Below are 16,137 nucleotides of genomic sequence, written 5' to 3' on the forward strand. Positions count from 1 at the left end.
TCTGGACGATCTTCTCATCAAAGGTCCGTCCTATCGGGCTTGCACAGAGAGCGTCAGTGTCACCATTGACACTCTGTCTCGTCTAGGTTGGCTAGTGAACCTGGAGAAATCTTCCCCAGTTCCATCCCAGCAAATTCCCTTTTTGGGGATGATCTTGAACACTTCCCGAGGGTTGGTAATTCTCCCTCCGGAAAAGACTTCTTCTCTAATCCGGGGAGCCTAATTTCTATCACTTGGCCGCTCTCTCTGCGGTTCGCCATGCAGGTCCTCGGGAAGATGGTGGCATCCATCGAGGCGGTGCCGTTTGCCCAATTTCATCTCCGTCCCCTGCAGCAGGCTTTGATATCAGCCTGGGACAGGAATCCAGCCTCCTTGGGTCACCGCTTTTGTCTGGCACCCTGGATCAGGCGGTCTCTCAGGTGGTGGACGGCAAAGTCGTCATTGGATCAGGGAAGGTCGTTTCTCCCTGTACACTGGCTGGTAGTGACCACCGACGCCAGCCTCCTCAGTTGGGGTGCGATCTTTCGTCACCACTCGGCTCTCGGACGCTGGTCTACTCAGGAAGCCAACCTTCCAATCAATATCCTCGAGATCTGAGCAATAAAACTGGCTCTTCATTAATACTATCACCTTTTGGCCGGACGTCCCGTCCGGATCCAATCAGACAACGCCACAGCTGTGGCGTACATCGATCGCCAGGGAGGCACTCGAAGCAGAAGGGCGATGATCGAAGTGACCCACATTCTACATTGGGCCGAGACAAATCATTCGCTCATCTCTGCAGTTCATATTCTGGAAGTAGAGAATTGGGCGGCGGACTTTCTCAGCCGCCAGGGCATAGCCTCAGGAGAGTGGTCTCTTCACCCGGAAGTCTTTCATCAGATTTGCCAGAGTTGGGGCACTCCATATGTGGACCTTATGGCCTCCAGGCTAAACGCCAAGGTCCTGACATTTGTAGCTCGGTCCCGCGATCCGTTCGCCATCGGCTCGGATGCTCTAGTACTCCCATGGATCCAATTTCGCCTCCCTTACATCTTTCCTCCTATTCCGCTGATCCCAAGGGTCATCCGGAAAATCAAAGTGGAAGGCATTCTGGTGATCCTCGTCGCTCCAGACTGGCCATGCCGAGCTTGGTATGCGGAGCTAGTACATCTAGTCGCCGACATTCCCTGGCGGTAACCGGATCGTCCAGATCTACTCTCCCAGGGACCCATTGGCCACCAGAACTCGAGAGTTCTGAGTTAACGGCCTGGCCATTGAATCCTGGGTTCTAGCCCAGGCCGGGTTCTCGTGTCACGTGGCATCTACCATGATCAACGCTAGGAAGCCTGTTTCCATGCGTATTTACCATCGCGTTTGGAAAACGTTTTTCTCCTGGTGTAAAGATAAGGGTCGTTCCCCGTTGGCGTTTTCCATCCCTTCCATTCTGGAGTTTCTTTACGCGAGATTGGATTCAGGCCTAGCGCTGGCCTCTCTCAAGGGCCAAATCTCTGCTCTATCCATCCTCTTCCAGCGTCAGATAGCTTCCAAACCACAGGTTAGGACCTTCATGCAGGGAGTTTCGCATCTTGTCCCCCCATACAAGATGCCTTTTGGAACCTTGGAACCTTAACTTGGTCCTCAGTGCCTTACAAGAGACTCCTTTCGAGCCAATACAGGATGTTACTCTTTCTCTTTTTTCATGGAAAGTTGCCTTTCTTGTGACAATAACATCCATCAGACGGGTCTCGGAACTGGCAGCTTTGTCGTGCAAACCTCCATTTTTGATTTTCCACCACGACAAGGTCGTGCTCAGGACGTCCCCGTACTTCCTGCCTAAAGTCGTCTCGAGTTTTCATCTGAATGAAAACCTAGTTCTGCCCTCATTCTGTCCAGCTCCAGTCCACCAAACTGAGAAGGCTCTTCACACTTTGGACCTGGTGAGGACTCTCAGAAAGTACATCTCCAGAACAGCATCTTTCCGCAATTCGGATGCCCTTTTTGTGCTTCCGGAAGGTCACAGAAAAGGTCTGCCTACTTCTAAGGCCACGATAGCTAGATGGATCCGTTCAGCAATTCAAGAAGCTTACCGTGTAAAAGGTCAGCCTATCCCGGTCGGGATTAAGGCACACTCCACTCGGTCAGTGAGGGCTTCCTGGGCCATTCGACACCAGGCATCAGCACAGCAAGGCTACGACTTGGTCCAGTCTTCACACGTTTGCTAAGCATTACAACATTCATCTTCAAGCCTCTTCAGATGCGGCCCTTGGCAAACAGATTCTGCGATCGGCAGTTTCGCATCTGTAGGCTTCTTGTGAGGTTTCACCTGTTGTGATGCTTTCCCTCCCAGGGACTGCTTTAGGATGTCCCATGGTCCCGTGTCCCTCAATGAGGCGAAGGAGAAACAGGGATTTTTGTGTACTCACCTTAAAATCCTTTTTCTCCAAGCCAATCATTGAGGGTCACAGCACCCGCCCTGTTAGCCCGTTGGCTTGTAGTCATTATTGATTTTTGACATATTGCAATTCTGTTTGTGAGCTCCTACTGCTTTGGCACCGAACTGGTTCAGGATAGAGCCAGAAGAGGGTGTATACTGCGGAGGAGTTAATTTCTTTGTGTATTTGCTTAGTGTCCTCCTAGTGGCAACAGCATAACACCCATGGTCCTGTGTCCCCCAATGATTGGCTCGGAGAAAAGGATTTTATGGTAAGTACACAAAAATCTCTGTTTTGTATATTTTACAGCTAATTGCATAAGACTGGGACATTGCCTCATTAACCCCTTTTGTCCATCCCAAGTAGATTAATCTTAAAATAATACGGTAATAATAATAATAATAATAATAATCTAAGACCGCATTTTAATAATAATAATAATAATAATAATAATCTTTATTTTTATATAGCACTAACATTTTAGTTTTACAAATAACAAAATTTGTTAAAACTGGTCCTGGGAAAAGTGTCAGCAGTTTTCATGTGGGCGGCACGGTAGCGTTGTTTCTTTGCAGCGCTGGGTACACATCCTACCAAGTACACAAACTCCCTGGAGATGATATGTTCTCCCCGTGTTTGCGTGGGTTTCCTCCGGGTTCTCCTGTTTCCTCCCACACTCCAGACATACTGATAGGGAATGTAGATGGTGAGCCCCAAGGGGACAGTGATGATGATGATAATGGTGAATATTTCTTTACTTATATAGTGCCATGATTTAGATCTTTTTTGGAATTTGTTTGCTTTCCATCGGTAACCAGAAGAACCTTTTGCTGTTTTCTGCATCTGATTTGGATGTAAAACGGCGTGGTCGTGTTATGGGACCACTTTGCATAGTAGATGAAATGCAGCTGTGATGTTTTCGCATTTCAATGTATGGAAGGCATGCTCAGGACTACTCAGCCTAATGGAGGAGGGAAGGCCATTATGTCTGCAGTGGAAATTGATACCGGCAACAGTTGACACCACAAAAGACAACGCCACCCGAACTAGTTTTCTGTCCCCTGGTTGACCACACACAGCCCAGGTTTGTGTCTTCCAGAGTGATCCACATGTGGACAGAAGAAACATAAGCTTCATGTGCACAACCTTTATGTAAACTAATATCCATCCTTCATTTTTTGTTTTTGTTTTATCAGAAATGGGACTAAATCCCGGCAGGATGTGATATTTACCCCAGTAATATAGCAAAGGATTGTGTTCAGGCTTGATGTAGGATGATAAGCATGGGATTGGATGAAAAATAGAAAGAAAAATAAAGATGACTTTTATACACAGGATTTTTATTTTTTTTGCAGTGATCACCCTGTAGTTAAAGGGAATTATGAGCTTTTTTTTTTATCTTTTTTTTTTTTTTTGCAGTGCGGTAAAGAGTGAGGATTACACCTCATGCCATCTTCCGTTTTATATGGAGGCTTTCTAATTAGTGTGATGGCATTGGTTCTACAGATGAGGAAGAATAAAAGTTGTCCTGATTAGACGTCCAGTCCTCCATAGAAGCCCGACCAGGTTATTCTTCCTTCTGCACCTGGGTGACGCTCGTGCCCTGTGCGCTCCCAGTCTTATACAGAGAGTGGTTGTCGTTGTTTTTTTATTTTTTATTAGAAGCCATACTTGTTGGAGAATATTCCACTGGAGTTGAGCTAAAACTTTCACACTGCCCCGGTCCGGCATACAGTTCATGATATCGTGCTACCTTCTAATACACCAGGCAAGGTAGTGAAGACTAGGGTGAAAATCTTTTTGCTCAACTCCAATATCCCCCCCCAAAATATCTTTCTATAGAATGTCAGGGAGTGAATGTGTCTTTCACAGGCTCCACACACCATTTGCCTTTAACACGTCAGAAATAGTGCAACATAGATACTGTAAAAGGGGTTGTCCACTACGCTCAAGCCCTATATTTTCCCCCAGTAAAATAATAAGACTTAGGCCGGGGTCACATTAGCGCACAGCATCGGATGCCTGAGCCGTGCGTCAGTGCTCCGATCCCCCTCGCATGAGAGAATCCCAGCACAGGTGCAGATGAGACGGAGACCGTAATCTCTCCATCCCCTCGATTGCCTGTATCGGGTATATCGGATTGCACTGGGATGACATCCATTGACTTGAGAGGGTGCGCGTCATAGGAGATACGCTGCCAATAGCCGCATGCTGCAATATATCAATATATAATAATCGCAGATCTGAGCTTCCCCAAAGAATAACACTGGTCCGAGTGTAATGCAATGTTTTATCACATAGCACTTGGCCGTGTGATGTGCTCGTGTGAGCGAACCTTTATACTCCCCTCCGGTATCGGCGTCATTCCAGCAGTGTCGGCCCTGGCTTTTCCAGGGCAGTATTCCACGCGATCCCTGTGGCCAATCGGTTTCACTCTCCTACAGATGTAATTGACATCCAGAGGAAGTGAGAAAGCAACCGCAACGATCACTTCCTCCAGATGTCTGATTTTGTCCAAAGGAGGGGGAGAGTGGATCAGGCGCTGATTGGCCACAGGGATCACATGTCGGGTCACGTGAGTCCTGGTAGAGCCAATGCTGACACCGGTTAATAGTGCCAGAGTGTAGTATAAGTGTTATTTTACTGGGGGGAAAATGGATTGAGAAGGGGTTGTCCAAGTTATGATGTGAGAGTTCATAACTTGTTTTTCTTTCTGAGCTTTTGTGAGCTGATTTATCACCACATACTACAAGAACATTGAATATACAGCAAAACAAAGAGCCTGTGAAAGCCAAACAGTGCAAAATGGGTAATGAAACCCACTGGCAAAAATAAACAGCCTAATGTAAGGCTGCTTTGTGTGTGTATTGATTTCTAAGCCATATGTCTTTTTTTCAATTCCTTCAAGTTCTTTAAATTGCGCTGCCCTATACATCAAGATCAGCGTTTTTCACTCCAGTCTTGATGTGCTGGAGTCAGACGCTGCTTCATAATTAGAGTGCCGGACGAGTGGCGAGCATTTTCATGTGTTCCTTACCATAAATCCTACTCCAGTCCCTGCTGCAGAAAGATTTGTGGGGTAGCAAACGCCATTGCTAGTCATGAATGTGATGAACAGCAGTTGCCACTCCTGTCCTGCCCAATTATACTCCTGTCCTGCCCGCTTACACTCCTGTCCTGCCCACTTACAGCCCTGTCCTGCCCACTTACAGCCCTGTCCTGCCCGCTGACGCTCCTGTCCTGCCCGCTGACGCTCCTGTCCTGCCCGCTGACGCTCCTGTCCTGCCCGCTGACGCTCCTGTCCTGCCCGCTTACGCTCCTGTCCTGCCCGCTTACGCTCCCGTCCTGCCCGCTTACGCTCCCGTCCTGCCCGCTGACGCTCCCGTCCTGCCCACTTACAGCCCTGTCCTGCCCGCTTACAGCCCTGTCCTGCCCGCTGACGCTCCTGTCCTGCCCGCTTACGCTCCTGTCCTGCCCGCTGACGCTCCCGTCCTGCCCGCTGACACTCCTGTCCTGCCCACTTACAGCCCTGTCCTGCCCGCTTTGTCACAAATGGGCAAAAACGGCATGAGAACACCAAAAGTCAAAATGTTTTTGCACATCCTCAAGTTGTCAAAATGTTGTGACTTTTCAAAGCTATAGAAGTCAGAATACGGGAATAAAAGCTGTAACATATCTGGCTCAATGGTTTTGTTTTTATTATTATTTGGGTAAAAAATATTGCTGTAAGTAAGCCATGTGCCGTGTAAGGCAACATTATGCCACATTCTATGTGCACCACCCTCTTCTTGTCCATTTCACTGCTTCTTTGTATTTCTAAAACCAGTTTTGCCTTAACCATTTCTTCAGACCTTCATCATAAAAGGGGAGAGATTGATAAGAGACAAATAGCGGTGAGTTAATTTTATTTCTTTACTTCCCTCCATAAAACCAGTCTTTTTTTTTTTTTTTTTTTTTAAATGTCTTAAAGATTGGTCACTATTAGACAGTATCTTAATAGTCCCGGGGTGCAGTGTCTGTTCAGGAGTTAAAGGGGTTGTCCAGTCTTAAGCCACAAATCTGCAGTAATTCTATGCGAATCCTCACAGTGCGTGCTGTAAGCAATCTTCTGTGTTGGCCGATCATGTGACCGCAAGTATACTATGTACCGTATTTTTCAGACTATAAGACGCACCGGACCACAAGACGCACCCCAAATTTGAGGTGCAAATTGCAAATTTTATAAGATATGGGTCCGTCTTATTGTCCAAATTTACAGTATCTTACCTGGGTGCTGGCAGAACAGAGTCACAGGAGGCATGGTGTCGGCAGAGGTGCAGTGTTGCGGTGGGCGATATGGCGTGCACCTGAGCAGGGTCCCTTCCTGTTTAGGAGGGCAATGCCACGGCCTGGTGTCCAAGAGGGGGTTGCAGCAGTGCTGTGGCGGCGGAAGAGGTGCAGGGATGATGAGGCGCAATGAGCGGTATGACGTGAGCAGGGTCCCTTCCTCAGGTGGGGTGAGGCAGCGGCCCGGTAAGCAGCAGAGCTGGGTGAATCATGGCTTTATCGGTGGCGGCGGCCATCTTCCCGAGGCTGCGCGTGCGCAGATGGAGTGCTCTGCTTCCCGGGGCTTCAGGAAAATGGCTGCACAGATGGAGATCGCGGCGGCCATTTTCCTGAAGCAGAGTTCACAGATTTAGATCTCGGCTTCAGGAAAATGGCCGCCGCGATCTCCATCTGCGGCCTCCCGCGGCCTTTTTCCTGAAGCCCCGGGAAGCAGAGCACTCCATCTGCGCACACGCGGCCGCAGGAAGATGGCTGCCGCCACCGATAGTCATGATTCGCCCGACTCTGCTGCTTACCGGGCCGCTGTGTCACCTCACCTGTGGAAGGGACCCCGCTCACTGCGCCTAATCATCCCCGCACCTCTGCCGCCGCCACACCACTGCTGGTAAGCCTGCATCCCAACTATAAGACGCACCCCCCATTTACCCCTTTTTTTGGGGGGGGAAAAAGTGTGTCTTGTAGTCTGAAAAAAGGAGATTTTTGTGTACTCACCGTAAAATCTTTTTCTCCGAGTCATCATTGGGGGACACAGGACGAATGGGTGTTATGCTGCTGCCACCAGGAGGACACTAAGTTAAACACACACAAAAGATTAACTCCTCCCCTGCAGTATACACCCACAGGCTGGACAATCCAGAGCCAGTTCGGTAACAAAGCAGTAGGAGTAAGCCAGTTAACAAACAGAAAACATGTCATAGTCAAAACACAGACTGAAAAGAACAATTGAGCCAACTAGGCTAACAGGGAGGGTGCTGTGTCCCCCAATGATGACTCGGAGAAAAAGATTTTACGGTGAGTACACAAAAATCTCCTTTTCTCCTACGTATCATTGGGGGACACAGGACGAATGGGACGTCCCAAAGCAGTCCCTGGGTGGGCCAACAAGAAGTTATAAATGCTGTGCGTGCCTACGAGCTACAGATGAGACACTGCCGCTTGTAGGATTCGCCTACCGACGGACGCGTCTGCCGAGGCCTGAGAGTGCACATGGTAGTGCTTCGTGAATGTATGCAGGCTGGACCATGTAGCAGCCTTGCAGACCTGCGCTGCCGATGCCTGGTGCCGGATGGCCCAGGACGCGCCGACTGACCGGGTAGAATGAGCCTTGATCCCCGGAGGTGCGGCGTGACCCTTGACACGGTAGGACTCTTGGATGGCGGAACGAATCCACTTGGCAATGGAGGCCTTGGAAGCAGGTAGTCCCTTCCGTGGCCCCTGCGGAAGAACGAACAAGGCGTCTGACCTACGGAGAGACGCAGTTCTGGAGACGTAACGTCTAAGACCCCTCACTAAGTCCAGAGTGTGGAGCGCCCTTTCCGTGCGGTGGGAAGGAGCAGGGCACAGTGAGGGAAGGACAATCTCCTCATTAAGATGGAAGGAGGAAACGACCTTCGGAAGAAAAGTCGGACATGTCCGCAGAACCACCTTGTCCTGGTGGAACACGAGGAAAGGAGGTCGGCACGACAGAGCTGCCAGCTCAGAGACACATCTAATAGACGTGACGGCCACGAGGAAGGCAATCTTCCAAGACAAGAACAGCAAAGACACTTCATGCAAGGGCTCAAAGGGGGGCTCTTGAAGAGCACGGAGAACTAGGTTCAGGTCCCATGGTTCCAAGGGCATCTTGTAAGGCGGAGCCATATGAGAAACACCCTGGATGAAGGTCCTGACCTGCAATCTGTTTGCAATCTTTCTCTGAAAAAGAACCGAGAGAGCAGAAATTTGGCCCTTAAGAGAGCTGAGAGCCAGACCCAAGTCTACGCCTGATTGGAGGAATTCCAAAATGTGAGGGATAGAAAAACGGAGGGGGAAACGTCCCTGCTTCCTGCACCAGGCGAAGTATACCTTCCAGGCGCGGTGGTAGATGCGCATAGAAGAAGGCTTGCGTGCGCGGAGCATGGTAGATATCACCGTCTGAGGCAACCCCTTCTGCCTCAGTACCCAGGACTCAACGGCCACACCGTTAAACACAGGGCCTCTGAGTTCGGGTGGTAAATGGGCCCTTGAGACAGGAGGTCTGCGCGACTCGGCAGCCTCCAAGGTACGTCTGAGACCAGTTGAACCATCTCGGCATACCATGTCCTGCGCGGCCAGTCCGGAGCGATGAGAAGTACTGGGATCCGTTCTGCCTTGATCTTCCTGATCACCTTTGTCAGAAGAGGAATTGGGGGAAAGATGTATGGGAGTCTGAAACCCTGCCATGAGAGGACGAGAGCGTCGGCCCCGAAGGCTGAGGGGTCGTGAGACCTGGCCATGAAGACGGGAACCTGGCAATTGAGGCGAGATGCCATTAGGTCCACGTCCGGGGTCCCCCATCGAGAGCATATCTGGTGAAAGATTGCGGGATGGAGAGACCACTCTCCGGGATCGAGGCTGTGGCGACTGAGAAAGTCCGCTTCCCAGTTTTCCACGCCTGGGATAAAAACTGCTGAGAGTATGGAATGATGTGTCTCGGCCCAGCGGAGAATTAGCGTCACCTCGACCATGGCCGCCTTGCTGCGAGTGCCCCCTTGGCGGTTGATGTAGGCTACCGCAGTGGCGTTGTCGGACTGGACTCTGACCGCACGGCCGGAGAGGAACGGCTGAAAATGATGGAGAGCCAGTCTGATTGCCCGAATCTCTAGGATATTGATGGGCAGCTGGGACTCCTGCGGAGACCAGCGACCCTGAGTCGAGTGACGCTGGAACACTGCACCCCAGCCGAAGAGACTGGCGTCCGTTGTGACAACCAGCCAGTGCACCGGAAGGAAAGACTTCCCCCGAGTCAGGGAGGACCTCTTGGTCCACCACCTGAGGGACTGTCTGATTGGGCGAGAGAGAAGGAGACGGCGGTCGAGCGAGGCGGGATTCCTGTCCCATACTGCCAGAATGGCATGTTGTAAGGGACGGAGGTGAAAAACCGCAAAGGGCACTGCCTCCATTGCCGCCACCATCCTGCCGAGTACCCTCATGGAGAAGCGTAGGGAGTGAGAGCGAGGTTGAGTAAGCTTCCGGACTTCTCTCTGAAGAGTGGATACCTTTTCCGGAGGCAAAAGTACTAGACCCTGAGAGGAGTCTAAGATCATTCCCAGGTAGGATATGGTTTGGGCCGGGACTGGGGAAGATTTTTTGAAATTGATTTTCCAGCCCAGGCGCAAAAAGGTATTTATAGTGACGTCTACCGCTTCTGAACAGGACCGGAAAGAGGGGCCTTTTATGAGGATGTCGTCCAAGTAGGGCAACACCACTATGCCCCGAGCATGTAGAATGGCCACGGCAGCCGCCATGACCTTGGTGAACACCCGAGGAGCAGTGGCCAGCCCGAAAGGTAGGGCGACAAACTGAAAATGGTGCCCCTGGACCGCGAAGCGGAGGAAGCGCTGATGAGACGGTAGGATGGGAATGTGCAAGTAAGCGTCTTGAACATCTAGAGATGCAAGGAACTCGCCCTCTTCCAGAGAGGCAATTACCGAGCGGAGGGACTCCATACGGAATTGACGTACACGGACGTACTTGTTGAGGAGCTTGAGGTCCAATATTGGACGTACTGAGCCGTCCTTCTTTGGTACAATGAAAAGATTGGAATAGAAACCTTGGTACCTCTCGTTCTGAGGTACCGGGATGATGACCCCGTCTTCCCATAGCGATCTTATGGCCTGAAAATACTGACGGACCCTTGCTCTGGGAGGAGGGGACTGGAAGAAACGAGATGGGGGAAGAGAGACAAACTATATCTTGTAACCGAAGGACACTAGGTCGCGGACCCATCGGTCGGGAACTACCGAGAGCCACGCGTCCCGAAAGAAGAGTAGGCGGCCGCCAACTCTGTCGGTGTCCTTTGGCGTCTGCCAAGAGTCATTGAGGTGGAGACCTGTTGGGTCTGGGCCCCCTGGACCCCTGTTGTCTGGGTCTGCCTCTCCAAGAGGGAGAAGGTTTGTAAGATGGCTGGGAGGTTCTGTCCTTGCGCTGACCTCTCCCGGCGCCGGGTGGCGCGGAGGGAGAATTGGACCAATTGGAGCCGAAACGGAAATATCGGCCTCGGCCCTGTTGGTTGCGAAAGGGACGAAAGGTCCGTTGCTGGGGAAGGAATTTGCTCTTTCCCCCTGTGGAGTCTGCGATAATTTTATCTAGTTTGTCCCCAAAAAGGCGTTCGCCCTGGTATGGAAGGGACGTGAGAGATTTTTTGGATCCTGAGTCCGCTTTCCAGTCCCTGAGCCAAAGGGATCTGCGGATCGTGACAGCATTGGCCGCTGCCTGTGAGGCACAATTGGCCGCGTCTAAGGATGCGGAAACTACAAAGTCCCCCGCTCTGGCAATCTGAGTGGCCAGGTGTGAAACCTCGGGGGGTAAGTCGGCGTGTAGAGCTGTAGAGGCTAAAGACTCGGCCCAATGGGTCATGGTTTTTGCAACCCATGTGGCGGCAAAAGAAGGGAAGAGAGAAGCCGAGGAAGCTTCAAAAGCCGAGCGAGCCATCTGGTCAATTTGTCTATCAGTGGGATGCTTGATGGACGCGCCCTCGGAGGAGGATAGAACCGCCTTGGTGGCTAGCCGCGACACTGGCGGGTCCACGGAGGGTGACTGAGACCACTCCTTAGCAAGGTCCTGAGCAAACGGATACTTCAATTGCATAGCCTTCTGACCTGAGAAGCGTTTATCCGGACGGACCCTGTGGAGATCGACAATGTCCTTAAATTGAGGATGCGTAGGAAAAAATCTATGAGCCTTTGTGGTTCGCCCGAATGACACGGGATGAACCGCCTTGGACGGGGTTTCCTCCTCTAACTGTAGCGTCTGACTTACCGAGTCTATGAGAGAATCTAGGGTCTCTTGGTCGTGACGATACTCTGGGGAACAGGACACGCTGGATGCGTCGTCCAGAAAGGATTCCCTGCTATGAGCTGGGGATGAGTGACGAGAGACTTCGCTCTCTGAGCCGGAGGGCTGATCACGGACCGGAGATATTACCCTGGACTTCTTTCTAGATGAGAGAGGGCTTCTGGAAACGGTACGACCTCTAGGCCGAGAGGGGTTTTTAGGCCGCGTTACATCATCCGTGGAAGCGCCTTGGGTAAGGGACGGGTCACGGAGGGACTGTATCGTCCTTTCCAAGGATGCCACAGATCGAGCGAGGGAGGACGCCCATGCGGGGGTACTAGGCTCACTACATTCCGGGTCAGAGGCCGGAGTATCCTGTGCCGCAGACATTTCGCAGGCGGAGCACAGCGGGGTAGTGTGACCTCGGGGCAGAGATACCTTGCAGGAGGTGCACACAGCAAAAATAACAGAGTGGGTCTTTCCAGTCCGTTTTTGCCTAGACTGTGACATCTTTGCCATAAAGTGAGCGTACTGGCAGGGGAAGAGACAATCCTACTGAGTGCGTCTCACCAAGTTCCGCGGTGCTTGGCAGAGAGATCCTGAAGTCCTGTGCGCTGTGGTGCTGCAGAGCCGCCAGCGCACTTCCTGGTCCAAGATGGCCGCCGAGATGTGAGAAGAGGGCTTCTCGGGAACGAGAAGCGCCCAGAGAGAGAGGGAGAGGGAGAGGGAGGGGGGCGTGTCGTGGGCGGGCGGTGGATTCCCTGCTATGCGCGTCGGAACGCAGCCATTGCCACCACCATACCGCTGTATGTTGGAATCCGGACCAGGGACGGTAAACGGTGCCACCGCCCTAACAGAGCGCCGAATTGCCCGTGCCCCGCGGCTGCAGCGCCGCATTAGAAAGTGAATCCCTGAACGGGCGGTCCCCTGTCAGCTGGTCAGCCCCCGCACTTACCTTGTGCGATGGGGCCGATGCTCCATCCACCTTCACCTTAGTAGGGAGAGGGTGGAGAGCTTCTGCCGCCGTGCAACATCCGCTATGTTCAGTGGTGATGCAGTGGGCGGCTGCACGGACGCCATGGCATTCTGTCCGGCTGTGCCCTGGCTCCAGGAAACTTAGGTGGATGATTAGTCCCCGTGGTCGCCTGACAGGGAGGGAGGGAGATCGGAACGCTAGGGAACCGTCGCCACACTGGAAAGTGAGCCAGGGCTGGCATCCATCGTCGCGGGAAAGGATACAGGAGGAACGCTCCATGTACTTGCCCGTTGTTGGTGCGGGAGAGATCAGAGCTGAAAATTTGCCTGTCGCTCCCTTCCGTTAAAAACAAAAATTGGTGGGGTCCTGAGGACCCAAGTGCCTCCTGAGACACTAAGTAAGAACTGGCTCTGGATTGTCCAGCCTGTGGGTGTATACTGCAGGGGAGGAGTTAATCTTTTGTGTGTGTTTAACTTAGTGTCCTCCTGGTGGCAGCAGCATAACACCCATTCGTCCTGTGTCCCCCAATGATACGTAGGAGAAATACGGTATACACTTCCGATCACATTCCAACTAGACGTTTCCAGACTCATTCAATACATGTGTGGAGCAAGACCACAACCGCTAGACTGCTTCTACCGAGAGTATGCTTATCACATACATCACTTCCACACTTCCGTTCCAGGCTCACAAACTGGCCAATCCTCTGAGCACACTGTGTGCGCTGGGGGGATACACAAGTCTGCAGTCAGAGTGACATACACAGAGCGACTGCAGACTTTTCATTTTAGACCGACCACCTGTTTAAGTTACCAGAAGAAAAAGGCCGGGCAGTGTCTCACTCCACCTACCAACCCATTAGAAACTAAGTAAATCATTTATGAATACCATTTGGGTTCACTCATCTCTAAAGTTCAGGGTTCGTACCAGACACCTAGTAGCCAAGCACGGACCCTGAACACTGACTTCTCCCGGATGACCGTGTTACCGTTCGGGTTCGGCAGCCCGAACAAAGCTTGCTGAAAGGGTGCAGTGCAGCCAATCGACAAGCTTTACTGAGAGGGCACTTCCAGCTCAATCACAGCCATGTCAAGTATTGACGTGGCCGTGACTGGCCGGCACACTGTGTATCTGTAAAAAGAAAATAAAGACTTGGAGTCTTGTCTTGATAATCAGAGCAGGCAAACCCGACAGCTGTTTAAAAAGTAAAAAAAAAAAAACACGGGGGACCTCCTCTATTTTAAACAAATCATTTTAAAGCAGACAGCAGGTGGCTGGTATTCTCAAAATACAGATATTGATCCCTCTCCCCCAGCTTGAAAATTTCATCCCGCAGCCACCCCAGAAAAAGGTGCATCCATTTTGGCATTGCCTGGCTGTTCCCACTTGCTCTGGTGCTGTGGCAAGTGTGGTAATAGTTGTGGGGTTGATGTCGGCTGTTTTATGGCCGCTGACATCAAACCCAGGGGTTAGTAATTGAGATTCATCTATCAGACATCCGCATTACTAACCCAATAGTCAAAAGTAAAGACCTTTAATTGAAATAAACAGTGTGATTATCACGTGGGCTCATTCCGCGCATCAGCGAAATCAAATGCAGGAGGGCGTCAGCGCTATATGAGAGCTGACACCGTGCAGCAACGCCCACGATCGGTACTAGCTCCGATTGCTGGCGTTTATCCCATTTGCCGCTGTCAATGGGTATGGTAACATCGATTGTCTCTGCTCCAAACAGCACAACGGTATTGCGAAAGATGGCCTCAGGGTGACCCAGGCACAGAGGTCTGTAAGCTCCCGCTCGGAGCAGGATCTGACATTACTCCTCCCTGCGAGACGCTGGTCTGATGCCCTGCAATGTAAAAGCTTTGCAAAGTATTATGGTATAATTATACACCTGTGGGATCAATGATCATTGATTGCACCCCCCAGATGAATTCATTTTGAGGTGTAGTTTGTAAAATGGGGTCACTTATGGGGGGGGGGGGGGGGTTCTGCTGATCTGGCACCTCAGGGACTTTGCCAATGTGACATGGCACCCTAAACCAGTCCAGCAAAATCTACACTACAGTATGGCGCTCCTTCCCTTCTGAGCTTTGCACTGTGCTGCAAAAGTTTTCAAACACATATGAGGTATTGGTGTAATAAATGGATCATAAAGTGTTACATAATTTCTCCTATTATGCCTTTTGAAAATTGAAAACTTGAGGTTAAAGCAACACTTTAGTGGAAAAAAAATTACCAATTGAATGAGCCCAATGTTGTGGTGATTCTGTGAATCGCTTGAGGGTTAAAAATGCTCACTACACCCCTAGATGAATTCCTTAAGTGTAGTCTCCAAAATGGGTGTAACTTGTGGAGTTTCTGCTGTTTTTGGCATGTCGGGACTTTTATCACATTTGACATGGTCTCCGTTATCTATTCTAGACAATTTTGTGCTCCAAAAGTTAAATGGTTCGTACTCAGAACTTGCACAACAAATTATATGGCCCATTTTCTCCAGTTACCCTTTTGGAAACACCAAATTTGCAGCTAAATATACTTTCTCGTGGGAAAAATGTGTTCATTTTTTTTTTCCTTACACATTGATTTAATTCCTGTGAAGCACCTACAGTGTTAATAAACTTCATGAATGTTTTCAGCACTTTGAGGGGTGCAGTTTTTAAAATGGTGTCACTTTAGGATATTTTCTGTCATATAGGCCCTTCAAAAATCACTTTAAATGTGAGGTGTTCATTAAAAAAAAAAAAGTTTTGTACATTTTGGGGGTAAAAGGGTTACGTTTCAGAAACGATGCTGATGTAAAGTAGATGGTGAACACAACATTTCCCTCATTTTGGACAGCATGACTAACTGGTTTAAGGAAAATAAAAATCTAAAGTTTTAAAATTGCTAAATTTTTGCCAAAACACTGTTTTCAGAAACAAAAAAAATTCAACCTAAGTTTACCACTAACAAAGTACAGTGTGTTGGCAAGTTCAATCCGCAGTATGGATTAAAGCAGAATTTTTTAATTTTTTTTGTGGACGGGCAAAGAAAGGAGTAGAAAGACGCATTCATTGTTTAACAATTCTCTTCATAAGATAATGGATCGCACACTTGTCCAAGAAAAAAAAGCGGTCCCATAACGTCAGGCTTACAATTATGGGGTACGGCGCCCCTCTGTCGTTATAGTGTTCAGATAAATGATCGATTTTCCTTCTCGCCGTAGATTAAAGCCATAGGACAGCCGGAGCTGAACTCCAGCAATCCCGAGGACGTCCTGCAGCTGGCCGCACACAGGAGGAAAAAGACCTTTCTCCAAGCCATGGCCAAGCTGTATTTCTGAGCGTGGAAATAACTTGTGGCCGAAGTAAATAAGAACTGTTTATTTTATAAATATACACTTTGTACAAACAATTGATGAAAAAT

General features: G+C 50.1%; 1 protein-coding gene across 1 annotated transcript in view; it reads left to right on the top strand.

Moving 5' to 3' along the window:
• INTS8 (integrator complex subunit 8) overlaps positions 1–16,127 on the top strand; it is an 83,710-nt gene extending 67,583 nt beyond the window's left edge. Inside the window, exons 26-27 of the mRNA XM_077270937.1 lie at positions 6,264–6,307; positions 15,938–16,127. Of these exons, the coding sequence (XP_077127052.1) occupies positions 6,264–6,307; positions 15,938–16,054 (161 nt within the window). The 3' untranslated portion in view covers positions 16,055–16,127. The remainder of the gene's footprint in view (positions 1–6,263; positions 6,308–15,937) is intronic.
• The last annotated feature ends 10 nt before the right edge of the window (positions 16,128–16,137 follow it).

Source organism: Ranitomeya variabilis, chromosome 6 (genome assembly GCF_051348905.1).
Source record: "Ranitomeya variabilis isolate aRanVar5 chromosome 6, aRanVar5.hap1, whole genome shotgun sequence".
Classification (NCBI taxonomy): Eukaryota; Metazoa; Chordata; class Amphibia; order Anura; family Dendrobatidae; genus Ranitomeya; species Ranitomeya variabilis.